Source organism: Barbus barbus (assembly GCF_936440315.1).
Source record: "Barbus barbus genome assembly, chromosome: 38".
Lineage (NCBI taxonomy): Eukaryota > Metazoa > Chordata > Actinopteri > Cypriniformes > Cyprinidae > Barbus > Barbus barbus.
The window spans coordinates 5378802-5396434 of NC_136716.1; the positions used below are offsets into that span (position 1 = coordinate 5378802).

Consider the following 17633-nt stretch of genomic DNA (forward strand, 5'->3'; position numbering starts at 1 on the left):
GGACTATTTGGCAGACTTGCACTTTTCCTTTCGTTTGTGCTGCCAAACATCTTCTGTCTGCCTTTGTCCCATTCCTCAGCTACAGTCTTTTGCTTTTTCTCAGGGCTGCTGCATGCTGAGCTCGGCCCTGACTGTGTCTCTCGTGATAATCTTGTTGGTTTCTTTTTCTCAGGGGACTTGAGCTCATCATTTAACTTTTCAGTTTTGTCCCTGAAAAACTGTGAAACCTCACTCAGTTTCTCCTCTGCCTCCTTAATGGTCCGATCTACTCTATCTTCATATATGAGCTTCTCTCTGTTCCTGTCCTGCCTATCCTGGGTGAATCTCATCCACACTGCATGTTTAGGGCTACCGGGTTCTGTGGTATAATGTAATACTGTAACTTTGTCATATTGCTCATCTTGTGGGGGATATTTACCTGATTTGTCTGATGCATCTCTTGCTGACTTTAATTTGGATTCCTTCCGGGGGCCAGCTACTTTTTCTCCATATATGCGTTCTGCCCCATGTACCTCAGTGGCTATGCTATGCGCCTGGTCTGCCACCGAGTCCTCAGTATCAGAATGTGATATGTCTAATTTTTCTGAGAGCAACATTTTCTCAGCAAACCTGTATGACTCGCCTCTCAACTCAGATAACTCGTCATCATGATACTCAATAGAATGCTGGCTTAGAAGTTTTAAAGCTTTATATGACTCATCTGCAATAAGCTGAGCTGAACTGGGACGAGACTCTTCCTCTTGAGAAACAAGTGTATTGACTCTGGATGTGTCTAAGAAGGATGGCAGTGATTCCTCAGCAGTAAGTTCCTCCTCATCTTGAAGAACCTCATAATCACCATCAACCCTTTCAACAAGCTCCTTGAGACCTCGGTCACTCCTGCATATAAACTCTGGATGCTTTTTAGTCTCTCTGATTATAACTTCTGTCGGGTCAGTTGTGTTGCCCTTTTCTATGTGCACCTCAATAATTCTCTCAACTTTGGGTTTTTTGTCCTTTTCGAGGAACCGTGGCGACAATTCATCTCCTTTAATGGCATCTTGGCCAGCTTTGTGCTCAAATAAACCGGCAAATTCTTTGGAAGGGTCTCTTCCAGACTGAAAAGCTTTCATTATGTCTCTGACTGACATTGTTTCATCAATCCTGTCAGAGCCAGCATCTTTCAGTTGAGGTTTGTGGTAGACCATTCGAGTTGTAGTGGTGATATGAGTTTCTTCTTTGACACAGGCCAGCTCCTCAGAGCTGGCTTTCATCTGCAAGGCCTTTACCTTATCTTTGATTGAGCTAACTGCTGGCTCAGGCTCAACCGGAGGCTTCAAAGCTGCTGCCTCATCCATTAGTGGCTCACAGACCTCCTCAGGATGTTCATAGCTCCTGATGACATGAACAACCTCAGTTCTGGTTTCTGTTATGACCGGGGGAATAGGCACATCTGTGAATGGGGGTTTGGGCCCTGTGCTCTCTGCACTTTGAGGAGCTGATGGGGTCTTTTCACTTCTGGTTTCAAAACCACTATCTGAGAGGGGACTCTTATCTTGTTCATGGGAAAATTCATCAGGAGATTCCAGGATAGCATCTGTGCCACTATAGGAGTCTGCTAATTTACTCAAGTCTTTTTCTGAGGGAGAGGTCCGCATACCTGTGGGTGGCATTTTGAGCTTGTGCTCCGGTTTCATGGTACGCTTTTGTTTTTCCTCCCCTTCCTTCTTTATTTCATCATACCTGCTCTTTACATCAGCTATTTTTGAAATGGAACTGGCACCAAGATCATTCTTTAAGTAATCAACCACTTTAGCTAAATTGAGATCTTTGTCTGGCACTGACTGTGGCCCAACCGGAAGGGTTGGTTCAAATGTTGGCAGGGAACGCAGGGCACTCTCAATTGCCTCCTCAATTTCATCTTTAGAGAACTCTTCCCATTCATCTTCTGAGGCCCTGTCTTTACTTGAGCTTTTGGCTTCACTCAGGACATCTTTTGTGAGAATTTCACTAACTTTGACAAGGTCCTCTTTAACTTTCTCAACCAAACTGAAAGGCTCTTCATCCTCTATCCTGGACTCATGCGAGTGGAAGCTTTTGGCTTCAGTTGACGAGTCAGTTTGTAAGATTGTGGTCATTCTTATCAGATCTTCCTTCATATCTGCCACATCCTTAAGAATCTCTTGACTGGATGTCAATGTGGGTGCGGCAGCAGCTTTCAGGACTGTTGGGGAAATAAAAAGTGAGGGCTTTGAGGGTTTAATTCGTGATGTTGAGGACTGTGCTTGGGTGTGTGTCTGAGGTGTGATTGTTATCTTTTCTGGGAGTTTCTTCCCCTGGGGTTCAGGGAGCACATTGACCACGGAGAATACTGGAACAGACATGGAAATTGATGATATTGATGTGGTGGTAGTGGCTGGTGATCTAAGGGTATCGTAAACAGAACTTGATAAATTTGATCTTAAAGGTGAAGATACAGATTTTAGTGCACAATAGCTTGACGTTGTGCCAGCAGTAAGTGTTTTCTCAGCCTCACCGAAGGCTGCACCAACACTGGCCGTAGCTGCTTGCGTAGTGGCCTGTATCCGTTCTTGTAAGCTGTAAACCCCTCCTGTAAACAGACGGGAAGATGCAGAGGAGGATGAGGGGTATTTTATCGGTGAAATGGATCCGTTTAACAGGACTGTTTCAGTACTGGATATTGTAGGCTTAGCTGATGAAGAAAACGATGACAGAATCGTACCCCTAGCTGCATCCGTGGTTTTAATAGAGGACACGTTTGTTATGTTTCGAACGGGAGAGGACGCTGCTATACTTGTGGGGGCCAGAGTGGATTTGAATGATAAAGACGTGTATGTATTTGTGGTTGACTTTATAGAATCAGCTTGCGTCACTGTGGTGAAAGTTCTTTCTAGAATGGATCCAGGTGTTGAAATCAAGTTAGCTCTTGAGGACAATGAAGCAACGAGCCCCTTAATGGACACTGGATCCGTGCCAGTTTTACCCAGCGAAGACAGGAGACTGGAGGAAATTTGAACTTGATTTTGGGGTTGTTGAACCACAGTCTTTATTGGAGACGACATAGATCTGTATGTTCTAATGGGTGATGCTACATCGCTAACTGATTTTGCAGGAGAAGCATTCGATGTTCCTAGGGTGGACTTGATTGGAGAAGCAGAGGAAATGGACCACACAGACTTCAGTGGCGAAGCAGATGGCGTGTTGGAAGGTGAACTGGAGAGGGAACCCAGTCCACATTTTGTTTGCCCAGGGATGGTATTAGGAGCAGTCGACCATGCCTGGTAAGATCTTGTTGAAAAGACAGGTTTGTGAGCGTAACCAGCAGGCAGTGTTCTTGTTGTACTTCGTTCAACTGTTTCTTTAAACAGACAAATGAAAATCCAACATAAAGTCAACAAAAAATGGTGGAAAAACAGAGAGACCAGAAGGAAAAAATTGGTCAGTGGTGTTTGTCTTATAAGGAGTAGAGTAACAGTTTTATGATGTGAAATGGAACTGAAGATGAGGATGGTGCCAAAATAAAGATGTTCCAAAGAGATTCATGGCCCACAAAGGGTTCACAAAACAAAAATTAACAAAGCGCACACACGCAAAATATGACAATAATGATGAACCACAAAACGTAAAATGGCAAGACAAATGCACAGGACCACAGTAAAACAATTTCACTTTTGACTTTTGATGTGCTAAATTTTCCTGTGACTGACTACCTTCATTTGCTACAGTGCCTTTTATCTGTTTGGTTTAGAAAAAAAAAAATACAGATCCTTCCCCAATTTATGTATTTTGACAAAAACAGAAGACTCCAAAACAAAAAGCATCCTTGTTCCTATGCTACAGCAAAACATATCATTACAAATGCAGGCTAAATAACTACAGTTTAAAGTTCATAATTTCGCTCACATCATGCAGATCTGAGTAACCTTAGTGACAGGCAATTCAGCGCAAACTGTGAAAGCACCCGAGATAATCTACCTGTGAGACTTCATGCATTTCCTTCAAAAAGGCATTAAATAATTATGCACAATCACAAAGCCAAAAGGAGCAAGACTGGTTATAAACAGGAATTAAACAAAGGAAATGATTTATTACTTTGATGCCACAGTGCATAAAGTTTTGCAAGTCGCTCAAAGTAAAATGTTATGAAAGTTACAAAATATTATTCTTGCTAGTGTGGGTAAAAATGAACTAATAGGGTAAATAACATCTCATAAGCACAGGGCAAGCATGGCACACCAACTGAAATACCAAATTTGACATGCAAACTAAACTTAACAAAAACAAACAAAAAAAAAAACAAGCATGTGGACGCTTTTCATGGTAAGAATGTGCAGATAAAACAACGTTTATGCCATATCATAGATGGTCACAATAAGTCACGTTAGCTTTAATCACTCCCAAGAATTTGGTTCTCGATAAGTTCATATATTAGTGAAAACATCACACTCACTCGTTCCAGGCTCGGTCAGATAGCTGTAGCGCTTACGTAAGGCTAGAGATGCAAAGGTATGACGTCGTTCTGGCTTTTCAGTCTGTAACAACAACAAAAAGAATCCTATCAGTTTTCTCATTATCAACCCTGCTTAAAGTTTAGCTAACTCTCTTATTGTTCTTTCCTTTTGATAAAGCATTATGACTATAATATAGAACGTTTTTATCATTTTCTTTATATTACTGTACTCTTTACATTGGGTTGGCCTATATAGTCTATATTCACATCAAAGGAAATCAATGCGACATTGATTTCCTTTAATTCATTCTAAAGGCCATGAAACAAAAAGAATAACTACGATCAACTACGGTCAGTGAGATCCTAGGCGCCGATGACCAGTACTTTGTTACGCAATATAAAAAACATTAGTTTTTCTCCTCTAAATTAAATTTGATATGCTTTGATATGTGATCCACCTAAGTCTTGACAGTGTAGGCAACAGTACTTGGTGCATGGATGAGTAAAAAAAAATCAGCTTGCAGAAAGTTGCAGCAGCATGCAGTATATGTACTGTATGTGTACCCAAGTTAAAGCCATCTTAAACAAACACATAACCCAAAGATAAAGCAACTAGCACACCACATGGAAATGAGGGGACAGCACTATTACCTCTTCCTCAGGATCTGAATCCACATCCTTTTGGTTCCCAAGATGCATTGCAGAAACAAAGGGTATAACGTAATGAAGAGCAGGGGGAAAGAAACATCAGGATGTGAAAAAGGCGATTGAGAGCACACGAAGTAAAAGTTACCGCAAAGCCACAGTGAAAGAACATAAAAGGGGTAAAAAAGAAAAAGAAAAACAAAGCACAGAGCCGCAACCACAGAAGCTGTTGAAATAAGCACAAGCCTGTGCACCTTCAGCCAAAGCAAGATCCAAATCAAAAGTGTGATTTGGGTCAGCCACAACAACAACAACTTGAAACAGATAAAAGACACACTCAGGCAGTTTGAGCCCTTTTGACCCTTAATGACTAGGAACACTGCTCTATCTTTCCTGAGTATGAAGATGGCATGATATGACGCAGATGATTAGAGTTCAGCCTTACCTTCTTGAGTCCTGGCAGTGTGATGTTTAAATTACAGATAGCAGTCTGAACGATACCCTTGGAAGTTTTGGCCTCTCTGAGGAAGGACAAGCGGCCACATGGCTCTTGGCTGCTGTCTCTGACCTGCAGATGACAAACAAATGTTACTGCTAACGAATTAGTTCTTAGGTCTGACTTGCCCGGAATCTGCTGGATAATAGCTTGTAGAGAAGCAGCCCATCTGATTTAAATAAGTACAAGGTTTCAGCTGGAAAATACAAAGAATGCTAAAGAGAAAAGTCCCAACATGCAAAGAGCTACATGTTTCTCATTACCTTCTGATATCCCGGGGTCTAACATAAATTTATGCTAATTTTAATAAAACAATTTGGCAGGCAGAATGTATTACTAATGTGTCTAATTGTCATGAAAATGCTGGAAGAAAAAATGATCTACCTTCACACAGAACGGCAGTCTGTTTTCTTTGAAAGCATAGAAGTTAAAAACCAACTGCTGTCCAGCTTTGGTCAGAGGGGCCAAATTGCCATAGCAGTCCACATAGATGGGCTTCCCTTCCAACACCTTTAAAACAGCCAACCATGTCATGCAAACCACATTTTACAAAAATGTTAATCTCATAAAAGACTCATTTATCTCATAAAATTCTCATTTAAAAATGTATCATATAAAAATATAAATAAAAAACGGATAATGCACCTCAATGTCTTTGCTTCTGGCCACCTCCTCAAAGTTCTCCTGCTGTTCCAGGGTTTTGTCCACTTTGTCGTCTGTCATACAGAAGCACCGCAGACTGGACTCCACAGGGTCATTCATTTTAGCAAACACTACGAACTTGGCCATGTAGGGCACACAGATGAGCTCTCTGTAGAGCTGGGTGGCCAATCCTACAGTCTCTGGGGTCTGATGACAGTCTGCAAGCCAAAACCTGGACACATATTTAACAAAGCTGAACATGTGAAATTTGGATAATACGCCTTAACATATTCTAGAATTAAATCTGAGATATTGAAAATTGATTTAGGCATAAGAGGATTTTATGAGAGAGAAGTTTCTAAGTTGTTCTTGTACCTGGCAGACACGTTTGTGGTGAAGGACACACAGTCATTCATAAAGGTGAGAGGTGTAGTCCCAGTGATGTCCTCCCACTGAGCCGGCGATGTGCCACCTGTCACAGGATGTTTTTAAGAAAATCTGAGTACTCAAATGGAGATCAAACAGAGATGCGCTGGTTGACTGGCCATCAATTTGTTTTTGTTTTTGTTTTTTTTCCAGGTATGTTTTATGAAGCACATTTTCACAAAACTAAATTCAGAAACTTCATTTAGTTTTTGTTTAAAATGTCATATTATACAATAATTGAAATCAAAAACAACTCCTCATACTACATGAATGTAGCGTCTTTGTTAGGATTGTGATTAAAATGCAGTGATTGCCTCTAACTTCAAATAGCTACAGACATTTCTGTTTATGGCCAGTTTGGATCGAAATAGAGCAAATAAACATTTTGTTTAAGGGGAAGTCGTGGCCTAATGGTTAGAGAGTCGGACTCGTAATCGAAAGGTTGCGAGTTCGAGCCCCCGGCCGGCAGGAATTGTAGGTGGGGGGAGGGAATGTCCAGCGCTCTCTCCACCCTCAATACCACGACAAGGCACCGAACCCCCAACTGCTCCCCGGGCAGCCGCAGCATGGCTGCCCACTGCTCCGGGTGTGTGTTCACGGTGTGTGTGTGTGTGTGTGTGTGTGTGTGTGTGTGTGTGTGTGCATTTGTTCACTACTCACTGCTGTGTGTGTGCACTTGGATGGGTTAAACGCAGAGCACCAATTTCGAGTATGGGTCACCATACTTGACAATACGTCACGACTTTACTTTGTTCTTGTACTCTTTTATTCTTTCTATTATAAAGAAAATAACTACAGTCGGTAACGGAATTGCTCGTAAAAAAATCTTAATTACCGTATCCTTAGAGACAAATACCGTAATAGAAAAGTTATGAGTTATGAGTTACAGCCCGACCACACAAAGGACTATATCTATAATGCTTACTATAAAGTTTTCAGAATTGTTATATTTCTGTGAGAGATGTCCAAACCACAACTATAACGATGATAACACAGACGAACAATATCGTTGGAATCATTTTCTGAACATCGACAACCAAACAGAATCCACCTTTAAAGAGTTTGAGCATTTAAAGCAAGCAATGACATAACTGCTGCGTGCGATTATGACAAACAGAACGATATTGCGTGTTGGTGTGGATGCTTATAGTTATCATTTTAGTAATCGTTCTTCTTGTTGTTATCGACCCTTATTATCAGCCATAGAGCAATAGAGTGATTATTGCAAACACCACTATAGTGAAATGGACGTTTGATAAACTGTTAAAAAGATTCTATATTTTATTATACATCGTTATTTTCTAAAAGTCAATCCTACCAGTTATACTGCAGAGCAGGCGCAGGCTTGGTGTTGGGTCTCCTTTGTAGCGATTCACCACACCCTCTCCAGATAGTGGAGGCACAGGTATGGTCATGGTAATGGGCTTATGGAACTTCCTCCTGCGAGGCTCCACAGTCACTATAGGGCTGAAAGTGGCACGATTTCCTATTATTTTTTTCATAGCTTCATCCGGAACAGGCTGAGCCTGTTAAGAGAAAGCAAGATCATTTAAGTGAAACATCTACACAATGAGCTTTATTAAAGTGTGCAATTTCTGACTGCTAGCATCAGCAAATGGGAAGATCATGCTTTCCTAAATAATCCAAATATGTCCAGTCCTAAACTCACACTATTGGTTGAGCTAGTATTGTTGTATCAGATTGTGTTGGGATGCTTAAACAACCAAAGCTTGATAGAGTCAGAGTGTTACAATTTTCAAAGGAATCAACCTACAAGTGGCTTACAGTACACTTTAATTTAAAAAAATGTAAACATAAAGAAACTTTTTCCATTATAAAGAACCTTTTGTGGAATGGAAAAGTTCCATGGATGTTAAATGTTCTTCATGGAACCATAGATACCAGTAAAGAACATTAATTTTTAAGAGTGTAGTCCTTAAGCATTAAGATGTGATAGAACATTACATATTTCTGTCATGACAACTCTCAGAGTGATTGGCATGATAATGTACATGAGAATAGCCCCTTTCACACTGTAATACCAGTAAATTGCCGTAATATTACCGGAATGACTTCACTGGTAAATTAAAAAATGTGCTGTTCACACAGGCAACAACGTTCCGTCTTTTTTCCGAAAAAACACCATTCACACATCGGTTTCAAATTACCAGTAAATTTTGTAACATCATTAACCAGAAATTACCTCTTAACGGCTGTGCCTCCCGGTGTTGTGCTTGTCAACATTAAGGGGTATACGCGATCAGTGTTTTTGTTGTTGTTTTCATTTTTGTGTCAAACGTTCACATTCATGAAAACTACTCCAAACTACACAGCGTGGAGTAAATGCGTCATCTGCGTTAGAATGTTATGATTGGCTTAGAGCCGTTGAATTTTGAATTTCAATGGCTCTGGATTGGCCCAGAGTAGATGTCTTACATCACCGTGTTCTGAGCTTGTATGTTCTCATACCAGTAATCTTCATTCTGTGTTCACACACAGCATCATTCTGGCAATTTACTGGTATTTTTGAAAAGGTCCTGTTCACACATGATCTCTTCTTTATGGCAATTTACTTGTAATTTTCCAGTAAAGACGGTATGTGTGAAAGGGGCTATTGTTAAAGTGTTTGGTCTTGGTGGAATAGATGTGCTACGCTGCTGCTGTGGCAGAGCAAGTACCGAGACTTGCTACTGCCAATACATCCACAACATGATGCTGTGAGCATATAACATATATGAATAAGCCCCATAGTATACACGATCACCCCATAACAGATCTATACAGGTGGAGCTGGGGAAGATGGGGGGTGTCTGAAGCATGCTGCAACTGCTACAGCAAGAACTAGCTAAGTATTTGAATGTTGCAGCGAGCTCATTGGCTACGATACAGGAGAGAACCAATTAGTTGTGCCATGTGATAATAATGTAATTATGTCAGATTGAGTTAGACTTTTCAGACTGCACCATCTTGAGTTTCATGCCAGAACTTTGGATATATATAAAGGAAATTTGGAATTATTTGGACAGTTTTCTACCTGCAGGCCAACTCTGATCTTCTTGGTGAGCGCACCCTCAGGGAAGGAGGCCTGGACCAGAGGTACTGTCATGCTAGACAGGACCCCTCCATCTGGACCCATCTGATTACTCTCCTGTTTGATCCGTGATACCACCGCAAAGTATTGTGGGAAATCCTTTGTGATGATCCGGCAGATACGCTTCTTCTCCAGATCTGCTGTGCTGTCAAGCTCTGTAGAGTACACAAGTATTATGTAAGTTTGATTTCAGGAAGCATTTAAATGACATATTTTGATTACATATTATGAATCTCATTGTACACTAGCAAGGTCAGCAACAATGCAGATTTAATAATCATAATTTTACCTTCACCCATGCCATTGAGAAGCTCAATGAGGTCTTCAGATTTGCAGTCATAATGATGCTCTTTCCAGGTCTCACCGTTTTCACTCCTGAGCATAATGAGCTCTCGCTCTTCTCCTCTCATGGACCCAAAATGAGGGATCTCCACAATCACAGGGCTGTGAAAACACATCGCAGGCCTTTATCAGTGGAACCTCTCAGACTAATAAATGCGAGACGACGATGATGATTTTAGTAAATGGCGATGACGAACATTCATGGAACATTAGTGAAAAAGAGGGGCACTTGGCAAATGCATCTGATATTAATACAGGTAGACTTTAGTGGTTCCTATTCTGAACCCAAGAGGACAGATGCAGAAATGATTGTATCAATGATTTAGTTTAGCATAACTTTTTTTTTTTTTTTACCAAGCGTCACTGCTTCATGCTTTGAAATAAATTTTTTAAACACCAAGTCAGATGCAAAATAAAGATGCACGAAATCCTATTCTTGTTTTTATTTTCAATAAAAAAATTTACTTTCAGACAGCATAGTTTATTAAAATATATATATGTTTAAGAAATCTTGTGATATTTCAACTTGAATACACCGTAACAGTTATGGTGAGGTAACATTAAAATAGATGAACAGATGTTTAAGAACAAGACAAGGCTTGATTAAGGCAATTTGGCAATTTGGCAAAAAATGCCCTTTTGAAACAAGCAAAACACCTAAAATTAAGAAAAACAACTGCCAGTGGTATAAAATAATTAAGAATTCTTTAAACAAGAACTACAGTATATCTAGCCAGTGGAAATATTAATTGACCATAAAACTAATCAGAACTGCTTATAAAATGATCAAGCATTAAGCAACCTTAGTGCATTTTAAGAAATTATAAATTTAGAAATTAATTTATGTAGTCTTATTTCAACCATTATATCTAATAATATATTTTTATTTCACAGTCATTGCAAGGATTCCAATACAGTTCAACTGGTAGACCACAGTGTTAATAATGCTGAGATCGAGGGGTTAATTCCCAGGAAACACAAATGCTGATAGAATGTGCACTTTAGGTCAAATGAGTACATTTAAGTTAATCAGTCTTGGATTATAAGTACAAAACCATCAAGGTGGATAAAAGTGTGAATGCCATTCATTTCTTTATTTAAGACAATCTTATGTTAAGGATTTGCTTCTTATTTTAAGATTAGTCTATATCTGTTTTCCTTATACAAGATGCAACTGCTCAGAACAAGGTGACTCATTTTAATTGCATAACTGCAGTCTTCACAGTAATTGCTGAAATTTTCTGTAAATTTTTAAGCATTTCTGTCTAAGTTTAAGATCAATTAATATTATTTGTGGCGATAAATTCTATCCTTTTTTTGCATATCCCATTGGCAGGTTCTACTTTAGGAAACTCTTGCTGTATTTTCTATTTAGGTGAGCTTTGCTTGTTTTAAGATGGGCATTTTCTGCAATTTGGTGCATTTAATAAAAATGAATTTGTCAACGAAACTATTACAAATAAAATGCGACCTGTTCTGGGCTGGGTTTCCCGATAATAATTGATCTTAGTGCTTAAGAACGTTTTCTACGAGTCATTTTACGAACGTTCGTTATTGTTTCACGTGCGTTTCCCAAAAATGCACTTAACACAATCGCACGTAGCCGTGCTTTAAGTGCTACTTAGGAGTCTCTATCGGTTTGTGAAGTGCTGAAATGTCAGTTTATTAAATGGCTCGTATTTGTAGTAAACGCTCATTTATTGAAATGTTAACCTAATCTTGCGTTCCAGACAGCTCGGATAATATAATATAATCTACTATATATAATCATATTTATATACTGGGGAAGTTGTGGCGTAATGGTTAGAGAGTCGGACTCGTAATCCAAAGGTTGCGGGTTCGAGTCCCAGGTCCGGCAGGGATTGTAGGTGGGGGGAGTAAAAACGATCGATTCGCGCGATCGTTTTTACGCTCAACTTAAGCTTACGATGCTTTTGAGAAACGCAGCCCTGGCCAGTATATTCTAGGCCCTATTCTAATATGGAGCAATTAAATCAAATAGCTCATGTAACACAATGGATAACAACAGTAACATCAGACAAATGAGGAATCGGAAGAAAACATTGAATGTGTAGACAGAGAAGGTACCATGGAAAATTTCATACCTGAAGGCCCTAGACTCAGACCCACTAGAACTGTGAGTTAAACAGGGCACATTAGATACTAAACGGCCTAATCCAAATACAATATATACTCCTCAAGAATATTCTGAGATTGAACCTTCCCTTAAATAAACACTGATACCTTCTCTAAAACTAAAAGGTCAAATGAAACTCTTTCTTAGCGTAAAAACAGAGGGCTAAGGCAGCAGCCATGACTGTAGACACTCATGCTCACCAAGCACTGCATAACCAGCCCAAACAGCCAGTATGAGTCACTTTCAGCAATGTGTACATTCACTGAAAGCTAAAAGGAAAAGGTGTAGATGAACGTAAAGGAGGAAACAAAGGAAACATCAGCTATGGCGTCAATAAAAGTAGTAGTTGAAATCAACATGAAGTGCTGTGACTTCACTAAGCACACACTCCTACCCAGAAAATTTTGTTCCCCGTGGCCCGAGCTGCAGGATTCGGCTAATGCAGCTCTCGCCCTCGCTAAGAGGGGGGCGTTTTCGAGGTAGATGGAGTTTACTGAATTATATCCATGCAGCATTTAGAGAAACAAAAAGGAGGAACAACTTGTCATTCCTGCAGGATGGGAGACTAGCCCTAGCGTTGTAATGTTTTAGTGAGCTATTGCTCACCCTGTTCCAAGTACAGAGGCTTGTTCGAACCTTGTGAGCTTTCTTGCATCTACCATACACCCAAAATGACATGAGTAAGTTATTGGGAACACTCATAGGCAACAACTCATATGAACAAATAGCGCACAGGAGACCCGACTAACAATTTATTTCAGCAGGGTTTGTCATTAGCCTGCTGTAAATCTAACAGCGTGGTGCTCTAATAAACATAAAATACATCAACACACAAACAATGGGTAAAACAGTACATTTGAATTAGTTTGGACTATTTTTATTGAATACATTTTCTCTAGCTTTGAGCAATGGATTCTGGGATTGTGTTTTAGGACACTTTATCTGCTTGCATCTTTAGAATTCAACTATGACTCAATGACTTCTAATTTTTCTGATGCATTGAGCCAGAAATCTCCACTTGAGTGGCACTTACAAATTTAGTTTCATTCCTAACTATATTCTAAAGGTTTTTAAGGAGGGTTTCATATATCTTTTGTCTTATTTATATAACATTTTATTTCAAAAAAATATGGTGATTAGAATTTTTTTATTTTCTGGCTGTTGAAAGTATTTTCTGATTTACAGAGTGAAAAAACATATCCAAAATCCTGTCTGTAAAAATTCTTTAATATGTCAACAAAATTACATTATCCAATTACGTTATCAAAAATACTTTATCCGATGTTCAGATTTCTGTTATCTAAATGTATGCAAATTAATGCTTACATAATTAGATAATGAATATTTTGCTAATTAAAAAAAAATCTGAAAACATAATTCAAAACAATTGTCTTAAATGTATATTTCACCCCAAAAATTTCAAATAAATAAAACACTCATTTACTTACCCTCAAGCTGTTCCAAACCTGTATGAGTTTGTTTCTTCAGCTGAGCACAAAAGAAAACCAGTTGATGGCAGCCACTGAATTCCATAGTAAAACTACTGTTTGATTATGTTCTTTTGTGCTCAGCAGAAGAAAGAAACTCATAAAGTTTTGGAAGAACTTGAGCATGAGTAAATGACAGAATATTTGAATTTTGACTGAACTATCCTTTTAATGTACTGTGGTTAACCAACAGGGGAAAGTATGATGCTATTCACAAATAAAAACGATGACACAAATCACCTGTGGTGCCTGGCCTTAAAATGCTGTCTATGTAACCAGCTCACCACATTCTAGAACAGAGCCAATATGTGTCATTTAAAACACATATTACTAAATTGGTGGAGCTCTTTCAGCAGTCCTCAAGATATTTACTAGGGAACTTTGACGACCTGCAGGATCCCATTATAGGAAATAGAGTTAAGGAGAGGGTAAAGTCAAGATGCTTTACCGTATATAGTCAATTTCACGTAACAGGGCATTGGCATGATAACAATGATGGGCAAGGCTGCTCTGTCACTACTGAAATACTTCACCGACACACATTACCAAACACAGATGGTTTCCATGGAAATGATAAGAAAAGGCTGGAGTGAAACAGTCATGAAGGTGAAACCTACCCCAGAAACTGAGCCCCCGCTGGGCCCACCTCCACCAGCCGGCTCGCCAACCCCTCTCCCTCAACCATGGGTGGCAGGGATGCCAGCTTGTGTCTCTTGACCAGACGGCACGTGATACGTGTTGGTGCGGTGCATTTGCGGGGTGGGATGATGATGCGCATGCCATTGTGGCGACTTCCTCGCATGGAACCGCCGCGAGCGTCCACCATGAAGCTCACCAAAAACCTGTGGAAGGAAAATGATCCAATAAGAGAAGATAAAGAGATTCAGCATCTTACAGGCTCTCAGAGATGAGTTGTCCCATGCTGTGACAAAAACACACTCACAAACAAATTTCAGAGAGAAAATCAGAGAAGAAGAAGTGATCTGGAATCATTCCATGCACCTGGTGAGAAGTTAGTGAGGTACACAATGGTCGGATATTTAGCCATTGTATTAACAATGACAGTTACAATTAGTTTAAAGGATCAGAATTCAACAAAACTGTTAACGTGTTACATTGTAAATCTTTTATTTGTATTTGTATTGCTAAAACTTTACCATTATAGCATATACTGTAGTACGTACATTATAATAAAATTAATAAAAAGTGACAATGATATACATGTGTACAGAAGGTCTTATGGTTTGTTTGGCTTATGAAGATGTTATTAAATAGTGGTCTATACTGATATATTGGCCTAGGCTTCGTTTTCCTAGAAGTTGAGAACAGCAACAACACAAATACAGGGAGGAAAAACTCTGATCACATGATCAACCGTCACCTGTTGTCATACTGAAGGGGTGAGGGAGAAACACTGCAAAGAAACAAGTGGAAATAGGGGATATGGGGGGGAAAACAATCATAAGTACTAACACATTTTAATATGATTTTAAATCACTGAAATGCAAGAAAAGAAGTCAATTCGGTACTTGTGTGGTGTGCAAATATCCAAAGCACATTGACAAAAAGCCGCCTCTCACGCAGCGTGCAAATACTGAATTGAGTTCTCTTTCGCATCTTCTTGCACTTGACTGGACAAATACCCACAAAATTATATCAAAATATCCTCGTAAACAAACTTGTGCTTTAGGTCTTAAAGTAATAGCAGCCTAATACTCCTACTGCTGTCTGAGCCACAGAAGGCACGGATTAAATATGTTTGATATCTAAATGTTTGACTTGATATCTAAAACTAAGAAACATTAAGAATCGGAAATGATAAGCATAATTGGAATCGGAATCACTTAAATTCAAACAATACCCAACCCTACCCCCAATTCCCTGTGGTATTCTGGTCTGTAGAAATGGATCACTCATGTAATGTATGTAGGATTTTCTTCGGTTTCTCACCAACCCAAAATCCAAGTAATAGCACACTTCTTCAGTCTCACAAATTAGATATAATTTACACTGAATTTTAAAGCAAAATCAAAGAACAAACTGGTGTGATGCCTTTTTGAACAAAATCAGGCCAAAAAAACAAGCTCAAAACAGCTTGCCAAGGTGAACTTTCTGAAAAAGTTTGAATTATAAGAATAGTAATGGTGATGTTGGCTTTACCCTGAATGGACGGGGCTGGAGACCAGGTTCACGTTGTCCAGAGTGTCTGGCGTCCAGCTATAGCGTCTCATTGAGTCTGCGTTGTAATCTTTTGCTAAAGCCAGGTGCTGAAACACAAAACATGCTTGTTTAGAACTGAACACACTACTCATATTTCCATTCACTGCGGTTCTGTGGTGAACCACGGTAAATGGCCAGTGCTTTCACAGTCCTCTCATATGAGACTGAGACTCTGCGCTCTGCTATTAACAGCGCAACCACACAATTATCACCTCGTCTTGTGGTTGATGATGACAAACACAATCAACAAAACAACATGCAGGAGAAGTATTTCTAGGTGGTTGAAGATAATGGAAAAATACCCCTGATGCAAGACCAAAACAGCCAAAATAATGTGAAAAGCTAAGCTATAAAAATTCAACGGATCAGAGAAAGGAATGAATCTGGCCTGAAAAGCAGAGCATAAAAGAATAGTAAATGCATCTTGTGGAGCAAAGCTCATGTTTGCCTGCATTGGATTGTGGATTAAGAAACAATGCAGAATTCCTCAATGCATTTTATACCTTATAATGAGAGTCAACAAGGGTGGGCATTTCTCTACAGACCCCCTGAAGCGTTTGAAGAGAAGAGACAGATTCTGAATCACTCCAAATGCACTGATCAACAGTGATAGACAAAATTACTTCAAGATCCTGAACAATAAAGTGGAACATTTCACTCTCGTCTGAACAGTGCTGTAATTAAATAATTTCTACAATTTCTGCATTTTTGGCCCACCAATTCTGTATTTGCATACTCAGTACTCAACTTTATGTGCATACTCACTATATTTCTGGCCTTTGGTGTGCTTTGTACTTTTACTTTAGTAAGCTTCACAGAAATCTTACTTCACATTGACTTACATTATTTGACTTTTCATCACTCAAAATATACAGATATTGATATTATGCCAGTCATATTTGCATACTGTATTGTGATAGGCTCTTATCAAACATCTGTTACATTTTGAGAATAATAAGTGTCCTTAATTGTATTAAATGTGCACTTGTCTATACTTCAAAACTTAAAAGTATATATTTAAAAAGCTGTGCATGCATATAATAAAATATTATTCAAATAAAAGGCCACTTAAGTGCACTTAAAGTACACTTTTCTCACTGTTATCATTTAAACTGTAGCCGGTATTTTTTTAATATTCCATTTTATTATATATTAAACGTACCAAATTGCAGCTGCATTATTACAAATGTGTAGTAAAACATACATTTAAATACATGACATACAAGTTTCAATAGAAAAATCTAGTTATTATATAATGCTTGTCAGTTCATTCAGCTATATATTTTAACCATATTTTAAAGACAATACAAGTAATTATGATATTACATATGAAGATATGTGCTAATAGTGTCAAAGAGCACAGTTCAACAGTATTTGACATATATTTTAACTATAATAGTACTTGTATTTACTTGTAAATTAAGTGCAATTAAGTGTCCATAAATATTGCATTCAGTTACAGTACATATATTCTTGTAAATAATATTTCTTACTAGAGTTTTGAAGTATATCAAGTACTCTTTTTATTAGGTAAGATAAAGTGTACTTCTTTTCACAAGGGAAATGGTTCATAAATGGGACTTAAGTCTCAAATCAAGCTTTCTGTCTATAGATTTGAAATTGAAACTTTAAAAAAGAAGAAAGAATTGTTTAACCAAAGAAATTAACACTAATCTGTTTCTGCCGTGCAAATGGCA

General features: G+C 38.8%; 1 protein-coding gene across 7 annotated transcripts in view; it reads right to left on the bottom strand.

Moving 5' to 3' along the window:
* Positions 1–17633, bottom strand: part of LOC306858033 (ankyrin-3-like) — a 178891-nt gene that overhangs the window by 14215 nt on the left and 147043 nt on the right. For 4 of the 7 annotated variants that reach the window (XM_079398381.1, XM_079398387.1, XM_079398382.1 and 1 more), the window contains 12 exons: positions 15877–15983; positions 15098–15130; positions 14334–14558; positions 10040–10194; positions 9694–9905; positions 7978–8185; positions 6609–6705; positions 6237–6465; positions 5976–6101; positions 5541–5663; positions 5102–5128; positions 4451–4532 (listed from right to left, as the gene is read on the bottom strand). In XM_079398381.1, coding sequence (XP_079254507.1) covers positions 4451–4532; positions 5102–5128; positions 5541–5663; positions 5976–6101; positions 6237–6465; positions 6609–6705; positions 7978–8185; positions 9694–9905; positions 10040–10194; positions 14334–14558; positions 15098–15130; positions 15877–15983 — 1624 coding nt within the window. The remainder of the gene's footprint in view (positions 1–4450; positions 4533–5101; positions 5129–5540; positions 5664–5975; positions 6102–6236; positions 6466–6608; positions 6706–7977; positions 8186–9693; positions 9906–10039; positions 10195–14333; positions 14559–15097; positions 15131–15876; positions 15984–17633) is intronic. The other 3 variants (XM_079398386.1, XM_079398385.1, XM_079398383.1) reach the window with 2 other exon arrangements.